At 40.0% G+C, this 18858-nt stretch overlaps 1 protein-coding gene across 1 annotated transcript in view; it reads left to right on the top strand.

Moving 5' to 3' along the window:
- Positions 1 to 1006: 1006 nt before the first annotated feature.
- Positions 1007 to 18858, top strand: part of CERS6 (ceramide synthase 6) — a gene marked incomplete at its 5' end in the record, with an annotated part of 76916 nt that continues 59064 nt past the window's right edge. The window contains 2 exons of the mRNA XM_009083541.1: positions 1007 to 1154; positions 3386 to 3516. Coding sequence (XP_009081789.1) covers positions 1007 to 1154; positions 3386 to 3516 — 279 coding nt within the window. The remainder of the gene's footprint in view (positions 1155 to 3385; positions 3517 to 18858) is intronic.

Here is an 18858-nt window from a genome sequence, read left to right as displayed (position 1 = left end):
TTTACTAAATGCTATTTCTGTAACCACTATAACTTTGCTTAGGACTTAATTCTCTTTGATCAGCTGTGCTGTCTTAAACATAGCAGAAACAGCAGTTGTAGCTCCTAACAGTGCTTAAAATGAGGCTTGTGTGTGGATAAGAATTCCATGAATTTTGATAGCTTATGGCCATTCAGATGGGTAAATGTGAAACTGCTGCTTAACTACCAAGTATTGTTTAGGTCCTTGTTGGCAAGTGAAGTCCTAGGAAACAAGTCTTTTAAGTGAAATAGAGTTATGTAGTTCGAAGATGGCAGAAGTTCACAGTGTTCATGTATGAATGATTCCTATACAGTTTGTAGCTTTCATGGGGGTTCCAGAGTTGGACTCAGTTGCAAATAATTTAGGTTTTAAAGAGCAGAATGTTGTTTTTTGCATATATGTAACGTAAACTATGTAATTCGTCAAAACATATCAAAGCACTTAGGGATTCATTCTTGGATCTGACAGCTTTGTATTTCAGCAGAAGAGTTTGGAGGCAAAGCATTGATGTGGCTGTATACCACGTGAACTTTACTTTTAGAAAATTGTATTGACTGGGCAGCTTAAGTGCTTGCTGCCTTGAAGGACTTGGAAATAACATTGTGTAACAGGAGTCCTGAGGCAGTAGCTGCTTTGGAAACTGATTTATGAAAAAGGCTCTGTTTGGAGGAGAATATTATGTGCTCCTCATCTCTGCAAGCTGCCCTGTGCTTTTTATTAGTTGGTGCTTCTCTAGGAGGCATTCCTCTCATGCTTTTGTTCTAATCTCTTTTTTCACAACATGAAAGAAAATCCTCTGTTTCATGTGCTCCGTGGAGTTCCTTTCATCCTTCAAAGTGATGTTACTTATTTTGCCATGTAATTGCCTGTATGAGCTTGGTTTTGAGCTGTAAAGCTAAGTATTGTTTTTGTTGGCAGGGTTATAATGTTTGCACATTTACCACATGTCATTGATTGATAACAGTAATGAAGTAAATAACTGAAGGATTTCACCTGTTTTATTTTCTCATTCTTCTGTCTTTCACAGGTTCATTGCTAAACCATGTGCCTTAGGCCTTAAAGTCCAAGCCAATGGACCACAGAAAGCTCAACCTAATGCTATTCTGGAAAAGGTTTTCACAGCTATTACAAAGGTAGAGTGTCTAACTAAAATATTTACCTTATAAAGTGGGATATTGCACTATAAACAATGTCAGAACAAAACAAAGCTAACGGATAAATGCAGAAGGTACACAAAAAAATCGGAACGTGCAAATATCAGCATTAGTATGCCAGCTTGAGCAGTTGTGCATCCCTTTGTGGCATCTCCTGTAAGCTTTTAATAAAAAAAAGTTGTCACAGAAACACTTTCTAAGTGCCATATGGCGACCTACTGGTTTTTTGCTTCTTATCTGTTAGAAATGTCAACAAAATTGTTGGGGCTTTTTTCAAAAAAGAAAAGCTAATTGTCAGACAGTAAGATTGGTAGTTACTGTGTTTTTCCATGGAACCAAAGCTACTCATAGGGGAATTGCCTGAGCACAGGGCACTGGTGTCTTGGTGGTGTCCCAGCTACAGGAGAAGGAGCTGGAGAAGTGGTACAAACTGACTGAATAATGTTTTAGAGTTCGCACATTTTTTTTGCACAGGTTTTTCACCCACAACTTATGTTTCTAACTCTACATCTCTCACCGTATCACATCTCAACCAAACCTCTATGTCATCTGTCCATGCTTTTGAAGTATCCCAAAACTTTCTTCAGGAGCTTCCTGGTCCTACCTTGGCTCCAGGCTGCAGCTGTGCATGCCACAGCAAAGGCATCAGCCTAAACCTCAGAGAATATTGGGGTCATAGAGGGGAAAATTGTGTTCGGTGTCACAGACGGTGAAATATGCTGTTAATCTGTCTTGTTTGTGTGTCCTACCCTGTCCTGAGATCACCGTGCCACTTGGTGTGGCTTTTGTCCTGTTTTCAAGGGAGGGAATTGCATATACCTTGTTTATAAAAGCTGCAGCATGTGCTCTCAACCAAACTCAGCTGAAGGAAGAGAATGGTGGAGTTTTGTTTGTTGTGGGGTTTTTGTGGTAATTTTTTTTGGTATTTAATTTAATTATTTTTTTTAATACTTCCTTGAAGAATCTGCTCATCTGACACTGGGCCTGCAATACTATGAGTGCAAAGAGCTCCAGAGGAAAGTATCTACTTTCCTGCAATAATCTGGTAGCTGCTGTCAGACAAACTGTCTGATTTAACTAGGTTACTTATTTGAAACATATACAGCAGCTCTCTCTAGTCAAACTCTCTTGCTGCATCAAGCATTTGGTTTTTCTAAGGTTACAAAAATTGGTTTTTTTAACCTTCCATTGAAAAACTAGTGGCCACTTTGGTTGACTGAAAAACTTCTTTGACATGAATAGCAAATACTTCATCCTTCTCTTCTCATCCTTTCAGTTCCCTTTTTTTCCTGTGTTTTCATAGTGGCTGGTAGATGAAACTTCAGTCTGACGAAGGTGTTGCTCTTTTACTTCTTGAACATTTTAGAAAGTCTTTGTCATGAGAGCTCTTGTGTATTATTCAGTGTATGTAACTGTCTTGCAGAAATAATGCTAAAGCTCCAGAAAACAGATTGTCCAAAAGCTTTTTCTATTTCTTTCAAAAACACTGTGATCAGGAGAAATATATCAGTAGTGCTCATGCTGTACTGTACATGTAGATTTGCTTGGAGATGCAGCTTGTACTGCTCTTCAAATTAAGGGCAGAATTATTTTCTTTTGCCTTACTTCTTCACTGGTTTGCAGGCATGGTAATGGTATGAGAGTTGCGTGTTTGTTGCTTGAGAGAATATTTGTATGTAATTAATTTTACAGAAAACAATTCTCTCTCCCTGTTGTCAAGGTGATTTTCCTTTTGAAGTTGTCACTTTGTTTAATGACCTCCTTTTTTAACAAACACATGCACAAATATGGGGTTTATCTTCTTTCTCTGCCAGTCAAACCATCTTCACTACTGCAGCAGTTGATAGGACAAAGATGCTGATGTAGGGGGATGAAACAGGCAGTGAGGTGTCCCATTGAGAAATGCATGGCATTTTATCCCTGTTTACCCTCACTTCCAAGTTTCAAGCAAGTTTTAATCACATTGTCCCCTTTGCAGTAATGATCTGTGTATCATATTGCAGCATCTGTCCTTCTAGATTAATAATAGTCACTGTAGACATATTTTGATGGGAATTTACCAGTAGAGATTTTTGTGAACATATATCTGTGTATCCATGTGTCTGACAGGTAGCCTTGATAAGAAGTCAAGGGTCATTGCAGTGGTTTAAAATTTAAAGTGTTAATATGGTCGGGCAGGAAAATAATGTTTATGCTTCTCTGTTCCGTAGCATCCAGATGAGAAGAGACTGGAGGGCCTCTCCAAGCAGCTGGACTGGGATGTACGCAGCATTCAGCGTTGGTTTCGACAAAGACGCAACCAGGAAAAGCCCAGCACTCTTAGGAAGTTCTGTGAGAGCATGTAAGGACATGTGTTACTGCGTCTTGTTGAGCCTATGTTCTCATCAGTTTTCCCCTTTATTCTTCACAGGTATTTTTGTAGATTATACAAATTGGTGGAATATAATTTCTTTAGTGAGAAAAACAGTGTTCATTCTCCTGAAGGAGTCAGATTGTACTTTTTGTGTACTTTAAATGGCTGAAAGCTTTCAGAAATCACAGCTGTGACTCTATACTGCCATGCTGCCAGCCTGATTCTTCAAGACGTGTTGGCTGGTGTTAGGGTGGGAAACTGTCTTTACAGCACAACCTTTAGCTATACAGCCTGACAGAGATCTGAGATGGAAGAGTAAAGATGAAAGCCAGTTGGGTTGTTAAGCCAAAAGAAGACGAAAGATAAATTGTCTAAAGATGATTGCATTTTAATAAACAGAGTAACTTAAGTGTCAGAATGCTTTCTTTGGTATTTACAGCTAAATCCTCCTTACTTAATATTTAATAAAGCCAGGCAGGGTGAGATTATGGATAAACCTCGTCATCCTGTTTCCAGCAGCTGATGGCCTTAGAGTTACTAATTTTTGGGATCAGTGAAGAACAACCTTTTCTTCTGCAAGGGTTGTAGCCATTAACGTATACACTTGTCTGCTTAACTTGTCGGAAAGGCTGTGGAATCTTGGGAAAAAATTAGAACTGTGTTAGTGTTAGAGCTAGCATATTTGAAAGGTGTATTTTGCTGCCTTTATAATTCATGTCAAAGGCTTCACTCTCTTGTATTAGTGCCAGCAGGTTTGAGCTGACCTAGAGATATAAAAACTTAAACATACCATGAAATACCAGCACAAATAGGAAAGTTACAGGTGCTGAACTTGCTCCTTTGTGATGTACGTTATGGAGAAAGCATGTAGTTGACAGCTATGAAGACAGACTGGAAGGTATAGTCAAGCTGACAGAATTTAGTGCCAGCTTAATTTAGAGGGAACCATTGGGCTTTACTGCAGTATGCATACTTATTAGTAATGAAAATACTTCTCCAAAAAGAAGCAAGATGGCATAAATAATAAGTGGACAGTTCAGGTTTTATGTGCCATAGTTTGCAGGCAGTGTAGTGGGAGTTGCCTCTCCATTTCTGTAAGTACACAGTGCTGTGAAAACGAGGTGCTATCTAACCAACCATGTGTACCTTGCCCTGAGAGCATTTGTAGTGGTGGAGTGTGTGTGCCCAGCTGACCCGCCACACATATTGGACAAAGTTGTTGGCAGGTAGTTAAACTAGCACTGGGAAGCCAGGGATACCCTTTTATCCCCTCAGTATGGGTGTTAGACTGTTGTCCAGTTAAATCTGTCTGTAAGGGCACTAAGCGAGGTACTTCAGTATGTTCTGATTGAAGAAATCCTTCGGTATGAGGTCTGTAGCCTTTTCACAGCTATTGAGTTAATGGGTGGCTTTCTGGATGTAGTGTCTTTGTGTGGCAGCTGGTTTGGAGTTCAGGGCTGCATACCATATGTGTTCCCACGACTGTCTGGGAAGGGGAGCACTCAAGTCTTCAGTAACTGGAATGCCAGTGGAGAGTTTCGTAGCTGTGACAGAGAACAAAATGTGCCCTTATGTAATAAGCAAGTACAGAGCAAGGAAAATTACAGTGATCCCTGGCTATACTTTCAACTATTGAGCTGCTGTTGTCCCTCCAGAGAAGACTTCAATTTTGCTGGCAACAGCATTGATTGACTGTGACTTGGGAAGAAAAGTGACAGAACTCATAGCAAATATGGAGCTGCTTAGAAAGAGCTCCAACTCTTTTTTACATGGAGATGATTCCATTTACTCCTAGACAAAGTGTTCCTTGGGTCCAGACTGGCTTTTCCATGATGCAAGGAAGAAAGCAGCTGTGCCAGAAAGACTGTAGGCCATTTATGACTGCCTTATCTTTATTGCAAATGAATAGCGTGGGCATGATCTATGGCAAAAGAGTTTCAATAGAACAAAGGCTGAGAGTGAAACTTAATGATAAACACACTTGTCTGAAATGAATGATACCTAAGACCCAGCCCCAAACACACTATACCAGTAACTTCATCACTAGATTCTTTTTGTCCCAGATTTCTCACTTTCTTTACCCCTTCCCTTCTTTTTCTTTCCAAGCAATTTCAATTCTGGTCCCAAATAGAGTGCAGAGAAACTCAGAAACCTACACTTCTTTGGATTTTTGTTTATTTGTTTGTTGGTTGTTGGGGTTTTTTTCCAAAAGGAATAATTCTTTTGCTGCCAGTCTTCGTCATATGACCTGGCCTTTGGCAGATGATGGTTATATGAAGAAAAAGGCAGTAATAAAATCTATTGTCTATAAACACTGTTTGTGCCACAGCATTGTAGTGAAAATAAATGGCTTATTCAGGAACCTTAACCAGCATTCACCCCCATAGTTTTGTGTGTCAGTCTGAAAGAGAAGGCATCACTTGCTTGTTGGAGCTGTAGAGACCCTAATGGTGAGACTACAGTGGCATCATCTACCTGCTTAAAATATTGTATATTGTGGTGATAAGTACCTGTATGAAATATGAAATCAATAATTTCACCAGGTGGTGACTAATGATCCAGTATTAGTCAGAAAGACAGTAATAAATGTTGTGCTGAGTATTATTTTGCTAGCAAGTCAGTGGGTTGTTTCTCAAAGATTTGGTGACTCTGACACAAAATTTAAAGTTAAAAGCAATCACAGTTTGTAGTCGCTAGGAAAGGCATCCACCTAGGATAACCTCAGATTGCAAAGCCCAGGCCCTTAACTTAATGTATTAGCTGCAGGGATAGTCTGTCCATAGCTTTTCTTTCTCTTGTGTGAATTTAGGCAATTTTGCCTTCTTTCCTCAACTCGAAAGATCTAAGGTACATAAAGAAGACAAAGTGGTGAACTGAGTGTGCAAAGCAGACTTTCCTACCTCCATGTATTTCTGTTGGTTTTTTTTTTTTGTTATTCTTTTCTCTCTATGCCCATGGCACAGCCTAACAGCTAGAAAGCTACTTTGCTGTTTGCCAGAGTACAGGGTCCAAGAATGTCTTTCTTAATGTCTGATATGTCAGAAAGCCAGTGCAGTAGTAATTTCCAAACCACTTCCAGTTTCTTCCCAGTTTGTGTGTTGTGCTACTGCTCCCACTACCAGTGCGTAGGCATGTCTGGTTTTCTCAAAGACTAAGTAGTACAGAAAGAGCAAACAATCTGTCTGCCCCCCTTGTTGTTTGGAGCAAAGAACCTGCGATGCTGTAAGTTATTAGCCTGAGACTTTGGAATTTCAGCAGGCTGATGGCTTGTCCATCCTACAGCTATGTACATTTAAGCAAGCTGTTTATTAGAGACATATACATGGTTTCCAAGGAGTGGCTGGAAGAAACATATGGCCAAGAGAAGCTTTTTGAATTTATGCAACGTTCTGCATGTGAAAATATGGAAATGTGCAGACTGAAGAGCCAAAGATCTATTTTTTCCCCCCAATTCTCTAGAAGCAGCTTGGATACTAAAGTGTCTGCAAGTGGGGCGTCTTTTACTTTTGAGGTAGTGGAGAATAGTCTCTCTCATCTCCTGGTCAGACATTCTCTTTCCCGAGGAATTGAAACTGTTTATGCTCATTGCTTTGGGGGAGATTTTATCTACCTGTGACTGTATATATGTGTGTGTGTGTGCACGTGTATGTGTATAGATAGAGAAATATAGAAAATATTTTTGCCTATCATGCACATTTGTGTGAAAATTTTATGGGCTGTTTGCAGCTTCTCGGCCATGCTGCTTTTCTCAACTAGCAGAGTAATTTTCTTCTACAAAATTATACTGGAAAAATAGCTATGCAAGGGAAAGAAATTAAGACAGCTTCTTGTTATTAAAATTCTGAACTGTGCTGATACAAATCTTAACAAAGCGCATAAAAGAATTCATCAGTCTGTGCTTTTTGTAGCGGTAAGACACTAAAAACTAAATAGGCTTCTAGCTTTGAATTTTTAATAGCCTCAGGCCCTCTTAAGTCAGCTTCTAAAACATTTCTGATCTTTGAGATGTGAGCAAAAATATGTGGTAAATGGTATTATGGGTCCATTTAATTCTGATTTGTTAGCTGCCTTAGTGCTACATGCAATGGAGGACTCATCAGTGTTTCATGACCAGAAAAGAGAACTAAGGGGATGGATCTGTGAAGCCATGCTACATGCTCTGGGGCATGTGTGATTGTTACTGTTCAATGGCCATAGAATTGCCGTATCTCCCTTGTTTTCCTCTGCTGTTTTGCATGGAACAGGAATGGCTGTTCCTCCTCACTCTAACCTACGAGGCATAATCTCTTCCTTGGTGCTCTGGTCTGTTTAGGAGAGCTAAAGCACTGGTAACTTAACCAGCTGCTTGGTGAAAGGGAAACTGCACACCTAACTGGTATGCTGATAAGCAGTAAGAGGTTTTCTTTGCTATTGTAGTTCTGGATTTGTAAAAAAATTTTTAACTGGGGAGATACTTAGTTGTGCTGTTCCTTTCTGTAATGTGCTACAGTGGGCTGTGTCCTGGTGTGGACTGTGTGCTACATCTGGGAGGTCCTGGAGACAGGTCCTTCTGTTACAAATGATCATAGGACAGCAGTCTCACCTGAAAGAGAAAACATCGATGAAAATCCAAAATTTCTGGAAGTCACTGCGAAACAGCAGAAAACTCTGCAATCAAGCACAGTATTGGAAGCCTCTATGTAATTCCTGATTTCTTTCTCTGGAGCACTTAGTACGGAAACATTTTTGTACAGGTGAAAAAAAGTGAGTCATTTGCATATTTCTCTTGCTGATCCTTTACTTCATTCAGTATTCAAGTTAGCTTTCTGTGACCTTGAGTAAAATACTCGGTGCTTCACAGAAACTGTTAGAATACCAGAGCAGTTAATTTAATTTTCTGTTAGTGGTATATGAAGAACAGAGTATTTTGTGATATCATTGAGGACAGGGAAGTGTATATTTATGTACACCTCTCTGTGTCTGAATGTAGATTTTGGGTTTTTTTCCCTTTCTCCCTTCTATGGCCTTAAAACAAAGGGAGTTAGGCAGGAAGAATAAGAGCAGGAGTACTCCTTTAAGCACGTAGCTGGGTTTATAGCCAAGAGACTGCTTTGGCTCAAGCAGGCAACAAGGTAGTTTCCCCAAAGCTGCTAACTGAAAACACCATCACGTTAAACCAGACCTGTAAAGGGAAAACTGGAGAAGCTGTCAGTTGCTGTGAGTGACCCAGCTTCTCTGAGTGCCAGTGTCAAGCTGAGATGTTGCCCAAGCTAACTTCTAATAACATACAGGAGCATCAAGTCTAGGCTAGATGGTGTGAACACAGATTTTTTTTTTTTAAACCCACTCAGCAAAGTATAACACTTAGCAAAATAAATTTTGACATCCTGCTTTACTTTGAAGAAGCTTTCAGTATCACTGTTTGCTGCTGTTGTCTGTATGCTCCAACTTGTTATGTCAAAAGAAAAGAGGAACAACTCTTACATGTTCTGTCTTTGTGCCCTTTTCAGATTATTACCTGAGAAATTACTCATAGCGTAAATCTTCATGGCTGGCAGAATTTTTTATTGCTGGAACCAACAATTTTATTTTTAGATTTTATTACTACACACCCACAGAGTCCCATCCACTGTTCGGATTTTCTTTCCCATGTGAAAAGGTTTGTACTAGTTGCACTTGAAAAATTGTCAAAGGTTGAGTCTGATAGCCTCCATCAGAAGGAAAGACTGAAGGTCTTTATTGTTACTTTTTAATTTTTTCTTTACCAAATGCCATGTAATTAAATAATGTGTCTCTTGCCATTAAAAGGTACAGGAACTTCATGTCAATGAATCCTGATAGCAGTATGCCATAGAACTGCTGGTGAAAGTCAACTGGTGGCTCTTAAGTAGCCATAAATTGCTTATAAAACAAGACGTGTCTTCTTGTTCGTTTGGTTCTCAGCCACAAGAAGAAGGGAGTCATAAACCAGCTGTGTCATTTCTAAGGTCAAAATGCTAGCGAAAGAACAATGAGTGACAAAAATGGATGATTGGTGTTACCAGAGTTGTGAGGTTCTACTACTGTTTTCAGTATGTTAAGCATCTCTCTAAAAACAGGAGCTTGAACATCTTGTTGCTCAGTTACTTGAAGCAAAATGATGTCCAAAAAGTCACCTTTGCCTTGCACAATGGAACCAAAGCTGGAAAATGTGTCACTGTCATGCTCCATTTTTCCTCAGGTGGTTTCATCTCCCATGGGCTCCACTTCATGAATACTGGTTTACAACTGGAATCCCTGCTGTGGTGATGCTGCTGCCTCTTGCCAAAAGGGAGTGCAGGCAATACTGAATGGATAATTCATTGAAAAGACAGCTTACTCCAGGGATTTCTCCAGGCAGATGATACGGATATAAAATTTGCCAAATTTGGCTCTTCCAGCTGGGAGAGTCTTGTTATCTGAGAAGGGCTAGTGCCTCTACATTGTGCCATAGGGCAAGCAGCACATGCTTAGTCTCAGACTGTGAAAACACCATTCTGGCAAAGTGCAACACATCAGTCTTAGTATTTCGGATATATAGATCCTTCTTACAGGGATGGAAGAGAAGAAGACGGGGAGTAGAGGGGAATGAAAACAGAAGTGTAAGACAAGGGGGAACAGCAAAGGCTAGCTCATACACTACTCAGGGAATGCTGTCTTTGGAGGGAGCAGGACTGTCACTGGTGAAACCTATAAAGCTGGATTATCTGACACTATTTCCCATTGTGCTGCTAGACTGGTGTGAGCAGAACAAACTCTTCCATTGCCTTTTTTAATTAATATATTTATTAATGCAGCTGAAGGTTTGGTACTTTGCAGATGCAAACGGCAGCACAGTGACTGTAGGTCCTACAAGGATTGTACAGGAGATGAGAAAGACAATGGAAGAAGAGCGAGGAACACCTTAGTACAAGATAAAAGCATATGGAAATGATGGATTGTATAAAGAAAATAAATTGAGAGCAGCAACTGCCTATCCCATTGTGCAAGAACCAGGAAGTATTAAATGAAAAAGAAGGAGCATATTCAAAACTGAATAGTGAAAACAGTTTTTCACACTCAGAGTAATTAAACAGGATTTCATGCTTCCTTCATGGAATTCATTGCTCTCATGAGGCAATAGTTCAGAAATGCTGTGTCATTAAAGAGATTGTTTTATTTACCTGGACAGTTAGAGTATTTGGTATTGTGTTTATGAATAGATTGTATCCATAGTTTGCTTAGGAGACTGTTGTGAAGACTAATCTTGAAACTGGGGTACAGAGGTAAGGAAGAGAAGAGCCTTGTGAACAAATGTCATTTGTGTCATGAAGGGCAAGTAGGGAGTAGGGGCTCAGGTGTTGGCAGAGTTAAATTGTGAGACAGCTTGGCGAGGGAGGATATAGGTTTTAATGTGAAGGGAATTGTTGTCTGTGAAATTGTTCCGAAACAGGGAAGATGTGGCTTTTGCTGAGTGCAAGAAGAGTTTATCATAGCTTCAGGTAGTAGGGAAGTTGAGAAAGAAGACTAATTGAAAGTCGTCTAGCAAGTGCTAAGTGAAGTGCAGAGTAGCAAATATGATCTGGCAGTTGCTATCCATTAATTGTAGGCATGTAAAATACTGCAGTATTAGCACACTACTGTAAGGGTTACATCTAGACTCTGGGATTGATATGTTCAAAGACCTGTTATTCTCTTAAGAGTATTATATCTAGTAACATCACTAAAAAGGAAGAGAGATGTGCTTGAATGCAGAGACTTGATAGAAGGTAAAAGAGAATGAGACGTTTATACTGACTCCTGTCAGGGAAACTAGAGCTGTGCAAAAAGGCCTGGAGTCATGTTTGGGTATGTAAAAACCAAGACAGAAAGCTTGGTCTGTTTTACATCAGGGTGAGATGTTATTCCACGAGAATAGCACTCAATAGCTCTGTACATTACTGATTTCTTTGTCTGATAGAAGGGTAGGCTGTGTGGAACTTGTTTCTTCTCAGCCACATATGAAGTCAGTGCAGAAGAACATTGATGAAGCTTTTTATTTAGTGTAAATATGCTTTTTTTTTGTATGATGTCATTCAGCACTGGTTCACTGATGGCTTCCCTGCTTCAAGAGAAGGAGGGTAAGACAGTACTGCTTGCCTTGAGTTACATAATACATAGTAATTTCTAGCCAAGTCCCTAGACACATGAATAAGTCAATGGCTGGCAAGTTGTCCTCGTTTTAAAGTCGTGAGAACAGAATGCAGCCACTGACAGCAATTTTAATTCTGCCCTAACACTTGTTCTCTGATGAATCAGGACTAAACATTTTACACGCACGTCCTCTCCACCACAAGCTTGCTCAGCAATCTCATTGCCAAAGCAGAGTCTGGGCAATCATGCCCAGCTGCCACAGTGAGGTTTGCTGTGGCTTTATGCCTTCAGCTTTGCCTTTTGGAGCATCTGTATTAGACTCTGGACTATTCACATTTCTTTGCTGTCCAGGCTGGATATGTTGCTTAATTATGCACCCTTTAATGATTTTGTTAGGCACTTTTGTGCTGTGGCATGCTTGCACAGGCTGGCTCAGGCTGTAGTGCAGCAGTACAGGCTACCATTGCAGCTCTAGTAAGCAGTAAAGGCCACCTCCCTCGACCTCTGCATTCATGCCCTCCTGTTTGCCCTGCCCTGTGCCAGAGAGATGGCTGTACAGCTGTTTTCTAGGGCAGCACACTACACTTATTGGGGTTAAAGGTCACCCTGCATTAAATCTAGGGTGCTTGTCAGACAGATTTTCCTGTTATGGGTCACAAGGTGGGCACATAAGCATACTGAAGCTCTCTTGCTTATGGTTGTGAAGAATATGTATGCAGTCAAATAGCAGAAGGGAAACTAGGGAGGCATGGACAGTACTTGCATACAGTGTGAAAGCTCAGGTTTTGATGTGATGCAGGAGGGAAGCAGGGGAAATAACTGCAGTCACCTGGCTCCTTCTGAAGTGACAGGGAGGGGTGTGGTGGAGCAGGGCATGGTGTACTGTGTGATGCTCTGAGTACATCTTTTCCTTCTGCCAGCTGTATACAAGGGCTTAGGTTAGTACAGGCTGAGTGAATTAATGCTTTTCTGCTGAACATCTGCTCCTGTTGCTGTGTTTACACCCTTTATCTAACTCTTCCTACCACTACTCGATTTTTGAATAGTAAAATAGCGGGTCTGTGTCTGCTCTTGTTGCCCTGCTGTCTTACTGCATTAGAAAGCTGAATCATCCAGTGAAGGGGAAGGTGGGAGTAGACTAATTGCAACTCCATAGTGTGCTGCTGAAGAGGCTTCAGTTAGCTCAGGGGTAGTATGAAACAGACCCCAGAATTGAGCAAGGTTGGCAGTTTCCCTCATGATTCCTTTCCTAACGTATCTGCCGTACTCATGTGTGAATCTGGTCTATGATCACTGTTTTGTTTTTTTGAGCTGGGGCTCAGGATGTCTCTCTGCCCAAACCTGGTGTATTAGGGGAAAATTACAACATTGGTGTTAAGTGTCAGGAGTTGCCAGCTCTGTTCCCATGCTATTCTGCTGGAGCAGACAGGCAAAGATGTCCATGCCATGTCCTTGTACTATGCTCACTATATTCTTAGACCATGCTTTAAGCACTTTTCATTTTGCATCTTATGAAATTTCCCTCTTCCCTCAAACTGGATTACTTAAAAGTTTGAATTCCCTGCTCTTGCTGCCTTCTGTGACAGTTTTTAATGCAATTAATAATTTAAATTAACTCATATGCTGGTCCTGCGAAGACACCATCACTTAACATTATCATTGCACATTAAGCAAGGTTATACTGAATTAACTAGGTTTCCATTCTCTTGTGGGTTGTATGTGCTCATCATTATTTTATATTATAGAAATTAAATAATTCCTCCCTAAGGTCTAGTTAATGTGAACACGAGCTCAAAATTACAGTTATAATATAACAATTGAAGACAACTAAAAGAAAACTGCAAAGACTGCTCCTGCTTTTGACCAGTCACCAACTTGTCAACTAGACCATAGCACTAAATGCTAGGTCCAGTTGTTTCTCAAGCACGTCCAGGGATGGTGACTCCACCACCTCTCTGGGCAGTCCATTCCAATGCTTAACAACCCTTTGCATGGAGAAATTCTTCCTGATGTCTGATCTGAACCTCCCCTGGCACAGCTTGAGGCTATTTCTTCTCAAAATGCTGCAGACTTCAAGACTACTTTTTATGCTTAGTAGATGGGATTCAGTCTTGATGGTTTGGGGAAGATGGTCTGTGAATTTAGCACAGGGTTTTCTTCCAGTTTGTCACTCTTGTTCTAGCTGAAGCACTGGGTTGTGTCTTTGCTGTTAGTGTGTTTCAGGTACTGATATCTCTTGTCTCTTGTTTAAAAATATTTCATTGCTGCCAAAATTTAAGGGCTTTTTTATTTCTATTTAAGGAAACTTTCCAATAATAAAACTATTCTTGTCCAAGTAGAACAGCAAATGGTGTAAAATAATTACTGTCTGTTAATAGTGAAGGTTACATTTATTTCTCAGAACGGCAATGATGCTTGTCAGTTATTTCATCTATGATGTTGGATTTAAAAGCTGAGCAGAAGAGGAGTAAGACAGCAAAAACATTTACCTTCCTCCCTTTCACAACAAGTTCTGCTCTTTTCATTGCTTTTATCCTGTGGGTTTGGTGTCTGTTTCCTGTATATGCATTGGCAGTTACTTGTGCAATTTTTGCCTTGTACTTTTTACCTCCCCCCCCCACTTTGTCTTTTCCTGTTTCTAAGATGTTAATTTTTTTGCTAATCCAAACTATACTTTTGTTTGACATTTTGTGTATTTGTAGTATGAAAACAACATAAGCAGTGTTCGCTTAGGTTGTAGTAACTTTATGAAATGCATTGCAGGCTTTTATTTATGAAGAGTTATATACAAATTCAGAATAAATTCTTCATATGGATGCAAATTTTTGGATCTTCTGTAGATTCAGATATCAACCAAGTTCTACTCTCCTCGTTTAAAAATGCAAGACAAACATGAACAAAATGCTACTTTGGATGGATACTATTCTTACTCCCATTTCTGCTGTCTTCAGAGTTGTTAGCTGTTCTGCATGTGTAGCACTAGAAAAATGGTGTTTGCCAAATTCACACTGAATTCATACAGATTTGGTCCAACCGGTGTGCTTTTTGCGTCAGGTTGTTCTTTTCTACAGGAGACTGCAAACTACACAGACAGTCCAAAACTATTTGAGGTCTTTTCTTATTCCAGTCTCTACTGAAAGAAACTTGAGTATGACTTGTCCTCTACAGGTTACCAGTCACAATGGAGCTGTATCAAAGTACCTTACTCACTGAAAATAAGCAGCACTAAGATTTTTGCATTTTATATGCAGCAATTGGCATGCAAGTCCTTACCTCTCTCTTCTCACTTGTACTTATGTTGTCACACAGTTTTGTGTTACATTGGATTGCATTTGATTTTATAGATATGTGGACTATGTCTGTTCACAGAGACACCAAGTTAGAGGAGAATTAGCTTCCACATCATTTAATTTTTTCACTTACAGGAATGTAGCTACATTGTTTTCTGCATTAGACAGTTGCCTGCTAATGTAAAGGAGCTAGTGGTGGCCTGTGGATGAATATATATCGTGGTAGCCTCTTTCAGAACATGCACACAGTGCTCATGGAGAAACTTGCTAGTTCCCCTCATGGTTTTTGGGATGATGCTGTGGTAGTTAATGTAGTTACAGGCATATGGTAACCTAATGTTCCATATAGCCTCTGTCTTTTCCTGCTTTGGTGTCTCACCAGGATAGGTATATGCAGACCTGCTGTGACAGAACACAGAGCCCAGGCTGCAATGGAGACCTTTCTGATCACTTCATCTGTATGCTACCCATTTTGCATTTCATGTACATTCATGAGCACATTACATTTTACTGATACCATTAATATAACAGGACCTTTTGCTGCTTGTATAGACCAGTGACCAGCATTTGCTCATAAAGGCAAGTTTTGATTTTTGCTGCCTTGAAGTTCAAGAAACTAGCAGGTGAACAAGACCCGTGTATGTGAGAGTTACATTTTAAAATTAATTTTTCCAAAGCATTCAATTAATGCATCTGCTCATGTAGTCCCAGTTACTTGCAGGTTAAATCTTCTAAGATCAGGCCCTGAAAAAGGCCAAAATTGTGACTATCAGACAGAAAATACTGAGTACAAGGCGCTGCAGGCAGTGTGCTTTGAAATACTTATCGCCGTCCCTTCAGTAATTCCAGGCTGCTGAGTATAGTTTGTTTAGATGGTACTTCTTGGTAAATTTGGGTTTCTGGCTTCTTTAGTTTCATACTTGCTGCTCTGATGACAGCACTTTTGCATGGAAAATAGTACAAAAATTTCCTATCTCTGTTTCTTTGTAGTGTGCTTGGAATATTGAGGGATAATAAATCTTTAAAAATAACAAACACACCAAAAAACCCCAAACCTTCATTTTAAAGAGCATCTTTTACTGGTTTTTCTAAAGTTCCAGTGATGCAACAAGTGATGACTGAGAGGTAGGAAGAGGGAAGAAACATCAATGATGAAGCAAATGTACTTCTTCAGGATGCAAAATGGAAAATAAAATTGACAAGATAAGGTAGGCATATACTGGTAAAAATGTTGCTTGTCCTCCAGTCTCAACTGTGATGGCACTGTAACTCCTCCTTAGAAGATTAGGAGGTTTATTTTCTGAAATGGAAGGACAGAATGTGAAGACACAGCAGACACTCCCCAGAAGACTGATCCGCAGTAATGTAATATTGAGGGTGTGTGGTTGCTGTGCACCCTCAGCACAAACTCAGTGTGTGCTGCATGGATCAAAGCATTGGTTATGCAGACCTCAGAGTACTCAGAAGAGAATACTTGCATAACCATTAAACAGAAACTATGTAACCTAGAAGAAGTTACCAAAACACCTTTTGTATTATGCATATTTTCTGGTCTAATTATATAAATGTGCTCTATTATTTATAAAACCACATCACTTCAAAATTTAGTACTGTGTTGCCTTTCCACTTTTCTGCACTACTAAATTTTGCTCTTAATATTTTCAGAGTTGCATTTTGAGTATACAGATTTAGGACAAGACTGGTCTCAAGTGGCACCATAACATTAAATATTAAATAACTGATTCAAACTGCAACCAAGAGGAAAATCAGATGGCAGTCAAATCTTAAGCCAGAAAATTGAAGAGGAAAGCAATCTGGATTTATCAATTTATCACACCTGCTATTTTGTACATCTTAGTGAGCTGTGCATAACAGTTTCCTTCCTCAAATGACTTCTGCTTAACCATAGTGCAGGAATGATTTACCACTTACATGGTCCAATCTAGCTCAGCAGCATTACTATGCCCAGAGGCAAGATGATTTTATTTATTTATTTATATATCTGTGTATTCTTTTATTAATTAGCATCTTTTCTACCCACTTGCTTCTACCAGTCTTTGCAGAAATGAAGCAAATTATCATTACAGAAATCTGGGGAGGCTGCAAATTGGAACAGTGAAGCTACTGCCATCAACCATACTGTCATACTTGCAACTTTGTATGAGGCTAGTTACTAGGAATGAAGATTATTAAAGATTTAGTGGAGGGTACTGCTTGAGCTGCTGGTAGTCCTATTCTTTGGATGGATTAAGCTTTATTTTTCAGTGTTCTGTCATGTATTTTTACATGGTTTATTGCCTAAAAAATAGTAACCTTGGGGGGATTTTTTGTTGTTTTAGGGGAGGATTGCTGGCTGTTGTGTTTGGTTTTAACCTAAAGTTGAAGCATAATAGGTTAGTTGATCTAGAAGTTCAGTCTGTGAGTTTTTGGGATCATCCTCTAAATATCTCTCCTTAGACCTAGTCATCTAGAAGGAGTGCATACCTCTGCCTCTGGAGGTACAGGGGCAACATTAATTGGACTAAGTCCTATTGAGTGAATCAGAAAGTTGAAGGCTCTTCTTCTGTGTTTGGGGGAGCAGAAAAATACATTTTGAGGATAAAACATTGCCTGCCTTAAGCCACAGTGGGCATGTGGGGAATGTAGCAATGATTCCCATTTAAAAGAAATAAATATTCAGTATTGTTTAAACTCAGCTTCATAAATGCTCCTTTGATCCCTCTTACAGTAAACGTACCCTTCACAGACAAAGGAAATCATTGCAGCAAAAAGAAGTTTTCAGTCTCATTTAACAATTCTATAGCCCAGCTACACACTTGTCCAGTTCAGTCAGACGGGGGGGATTAAAATGGAGAACAAGCTGTGTAATGGCAGTTCAAGCCTTCTCATCTTCTCCAGAACCAAGACCTGCAAATGTGGAGCTTCTGATAGGCTCAGTTTGACTTTCAGCCCAAAGCCTGAGCCCAGAGGTCTGTCAGCCACTGCCAGCAGTTGAGCAGTACATGACTGAGAATGACAAATCTGACAATTTTCTAGAATGTATTTCCAGGGGAAAACTTCAGGTGTCTTCAGTTCCTCTGAAAATAGTTTTCAGAGCCAGAAAGCCAGTTTCCTTGACTGCAGGCAATGTGGTGAGCCTGTGACTAGTTGCTAAATATGATGGGCTTTTTAAATGTTAACTCTTTTGTAGTGTGGCATTTTTACATTGCTGTTTGTGACCCTGACTATAGCAAATCAATGGCAAAAGCATCTCTGTAAATAACAGCTACAATTCTGGAAGCACAATGGCTGTTATGTTTTTAATACTGTACATTTACTATGTTTCATGCTTGTTTGTCAAAATTCAGTTGGATAGCATTGGATTCTTGCACACCATTGCTGAGCAGCAGATACTGATTTGGCATCAAAGCCATAAGGACTGTGTGCTGCTGGGTGGGTGCTGCAGAGCTTGGGCTCTGCAGGAGTGCCAGAGTTCACAGCTTGGCCAGTCTGTCTTCCTGGGAAAAAGTGGAAGAGAAAACCACAGGATCAAAGAGGCCTTGTTACACCTTCAGCTTTACCCTTGGAACAAGTGGCTGTTTTCCTGAGAGGGCAGCTATGCTGAGCTCCCTCAACCAGGCAGCAGGTCCATGGGGAGGATGGTGTCTTTCTGACACAGAACATGAAATCCATGTGGTGGGCTCTGCAAAAGGTGTGGTGTGCATGGGATAGGGGGGTGCTTTGCTTGAGCATCGCTTTAACAATTTGTTTTTATTAGCGGAAGTTTAATTCCACATTTCAGGAATACTAGCTGCCTGGTACAAAGCAGTGGAAAGTCCATTGTAGCTTGTCTACCACTGCAGTTAACTGATTAATGGTGATAAACATGCTGGAGGTCAATTCCAACTTTGCTTTTATTTGTATTTTTGTTTATTGCAGTTTGTCTGAGCCA

Source organism: Acanthisitta chloris, unplaced genomic scaffold (genome assembly GCF_000695815.1).
Source record: "Acanthisitta chloris isolate BGI_N310 unplaced genomic scaffold, ASM69581v1 scaffold14651, whole genome shotgun sequence".
NCBI lineage: Eukaryota > Metazoa > Chordata > Aves > Passeriformes > Acanthisittidae > Acanthisitta > Acanthisitta chloris.
The sequence above is the reverse complement of the archived record's forward strand: the minus strand, read 5'-3'. Positions and strand labels throughout refer to the sequence as shown.